Raw genomic sequence first — 2574 nt, forward strand, 5'->3', positions numbered from 1 at the left:
ATTATAATAATTCGAAAAGTTTCCACATATGAATAGGAAATTAAAACAACGTGCTTGAGGGATTTTTGTGATTTTAAAATAAGTATAAAAAAAGAATATATAGTTTCGCAAATTAATATAATTGAAAAAGAAAAAAAATTGAAAAAGAATATACCACTTCATTCTTTCAATTTATTATTTTTAAATAAAAATAAGAGATCTGTAACATTAGAAAAAATTGCACTTTCTGGATGCATATTTACGTGCTAATAAAAATAATGTTTAAATCAACAATATTAAACATTTTAATTCAGTTAATCTATCTGTGCAAAATAAACATAAAAAGTACGATGACAGATTTTGGACATAGAAGAAAAAAATACTAATAAATTTTACCACATGTCAAAACGTGGGCGTTCCGTTTTTATATTCAGATGCTCTGCATACCTATCTGTCACATTCAAGCATTTTGAATGTAGGTGTGGTTGTAGTGGGTGTAGGAGAATTGTGTTTGCTTACACGATGATTCAATGATGTCTCTTGCACGTTGTCCAGATTTCCACAAATCGCTCTTTTGTGATTGGCCAATTTCTCTCTGTTCATGGGTGAGCCTAGAACCACCAGGGGCCATGACGCCAATCCGCATTACTCAAAAAATGTACATTTACAAAAACACGATTCTTCTCAGAATGAAGAAAATTACGCGCAAACATTAGTAAAAAGATTTGGCATAAAAATCTCTCAATGCATTGTTACTTTCTATTAAATTTGAGCTGCAATAAATATGAAAAAGTTCCCACTTGCAATAGGGATATGAAATAAAATCTCAATTAATATAACACTGGTGAATCTCTATATAAATAAAAATAATTATTTCTATTCTACTCTTCTGTTTCCTTCTCAAAGCACTAAAAGTTTTTAGAGATTCTTAAGACTGCGTTGATGTTTAAGATTATGCTATCAAGTGTTCCGCAATAAAATCTAAATTGATGTAAAATATGTTCATGCACAAAGCGTTAATAGTGCATTTAAGTGAATACATATTTTAATATAAAATTAAAAGTTTAGAAAAACAAATATACACATACACAAAATACTTTTTTTAAAAAGAAAAATTGTAACCATTTTCAATCAAAATGTCAAAAACTATTTGTTAGATCCCAATAAATATAATAATAATAATAAAATATTTAAAAAAAAACATTTGGATTTTGCATTTCAGATCAAATCTTTGAAAGTTATATATATATATGTTGTCCAAAATGAAGAAATTTGAAGCAATAAATATTTTATATGCAGAAGATATAGAGAAAGCGAGAATTTATCCTTATTTTCAATATTTTAGACATAAAATTATACATATATCTATTTCTTTAATTTAAAAATGTCGTACCTACTTTTCATTCAACTTATTTTTAAAGTTACATTTTTTTCACCATATAGTTGGACAAGCATAAGATAAATATAGTATATGCTGATGCACACAGAATCAGAAAAGATTTGAGCTACCAAAGAATGTAACACAGACTTTTCTGGCATGCATATAGCTGTACAAAAAATTATGTACATAACAGCTAGTATAATTTTATATATATATATATATATATATATATACATACACATATATGAGACGTCTTCTTACCTATATAACTTAGTAGTACTGGCAAAAAGATGAGACCATGTGCTGCTCCAAATAGTACAATACCCAAATACATTCTGAAGTAAAACACCTGCAAATAGCCTTAATTGAATAATCCTGAATATTTTTATACAAGTAAAATACAAACAAATAGCAGAACTTCAATTATCTATTATTAATCATGATTAATAAAGTTGTGATTAATAAGTAATCACAACTTAGTAAGTAGATATTTATATCCAAATATTTTTTAATAATAAAAACATTTTGAAAGGAAATAATAGATAAACAATTTTCTGCTATACGGAAAAGATATACCAATAATACTATTAAAGATAACAAAAATTAAAGTAAATGTTTTTGCATTTTAAAAATGGTAAATCTTACATAAGTTTACTTTATACAATATACAATAAATATACATATATATATATATATTTATTGTATTGTGTGCGTGTGTGTGTGCGCGCGCGCGTGTGTGTGTATACACACATACAGTTTAATATTTTAAATTATTATTGTAATACTAAAAGCCGAGCATATTTTTGATCGTTAATTGGCAATTTGGATTATTAAATAATTGGTGTTTTATTCAGCAGTATATAGTAAAAAAAAAATCAACCTGGAAAATTTGACTCTTTGCAAAGCCCAATACTATAATGCCACCAAACTTTGTTAGCGTGATTCCACTGAATACTGAACTCCCCATATTTGTCAATGCATCTGCGACTCTTTCAACTCTAGTTGCTTGAACTGACACGGAGAATGAATGTACTAGATGACTGCAAAACTCGACAGCTATACCAACTGCCTGTAATACAAATTAGTAATGGATAATACATTTTTCAACAATTGTTATGTAATTTGAATGCCTTTTCTTAATTTTGTAGTATATTAATATGTTAATATTATTATACTATAAAAATGTAGTATATACTATGTAAAAACAGATATAT

At 26.7% G+C, this 2574-nt stretch overlaps 1 protein-coding gene across 5 annotated transcripts in view; it reads right to left on the reverse strand.

The window, feature by feature from the left end:
• The window catches only part of LOC108685487 (Niemann-Pick C1 protein), a 27142-nt gene that overhangs the window by 3826 nt on the left and 20742 nt on the right, over positions 1-2574 (reverse strand). For 2 of the 5 annotated variants that reach the window (XM_018190295.1, XM_018190292.1), the window contains 2 exons: positions 2241-2429; positions 1622-1709 (listed from right to left, as the gene is read on the reverse strand). In XM_018190295.1, the coding sequence (XP_018045784.1) occupies positions 1622-1709; positions 2241-2429 (277 nt within the window). Of the gene's footprint in view, positions 1-375; positions 591-1621; positions 1710-2240; positions 2430-2574 lie in introns of all 5 variants that reach the window. The other 3 variants (XR_001931669.1, XM_018190294.1, XM_018190293.1) reach the window with 3 other exon arrangements.

The sequence above is a fragment of the Atta colombica genome, unplaced genomic scaffold (genome assembly GCF_001594045.1).
Source record: "Atta colombica isolate Treedump-2 unplaced genomic scaffold, Acol1.0 scaffold153, whole genome shotgun sequence".
Taxonomy (NCBI): Eukaryota; Metazoa; Arthropoda; class Insecta; order Hymenoptera; family Formicidae; genus Atta; species Atta colombica.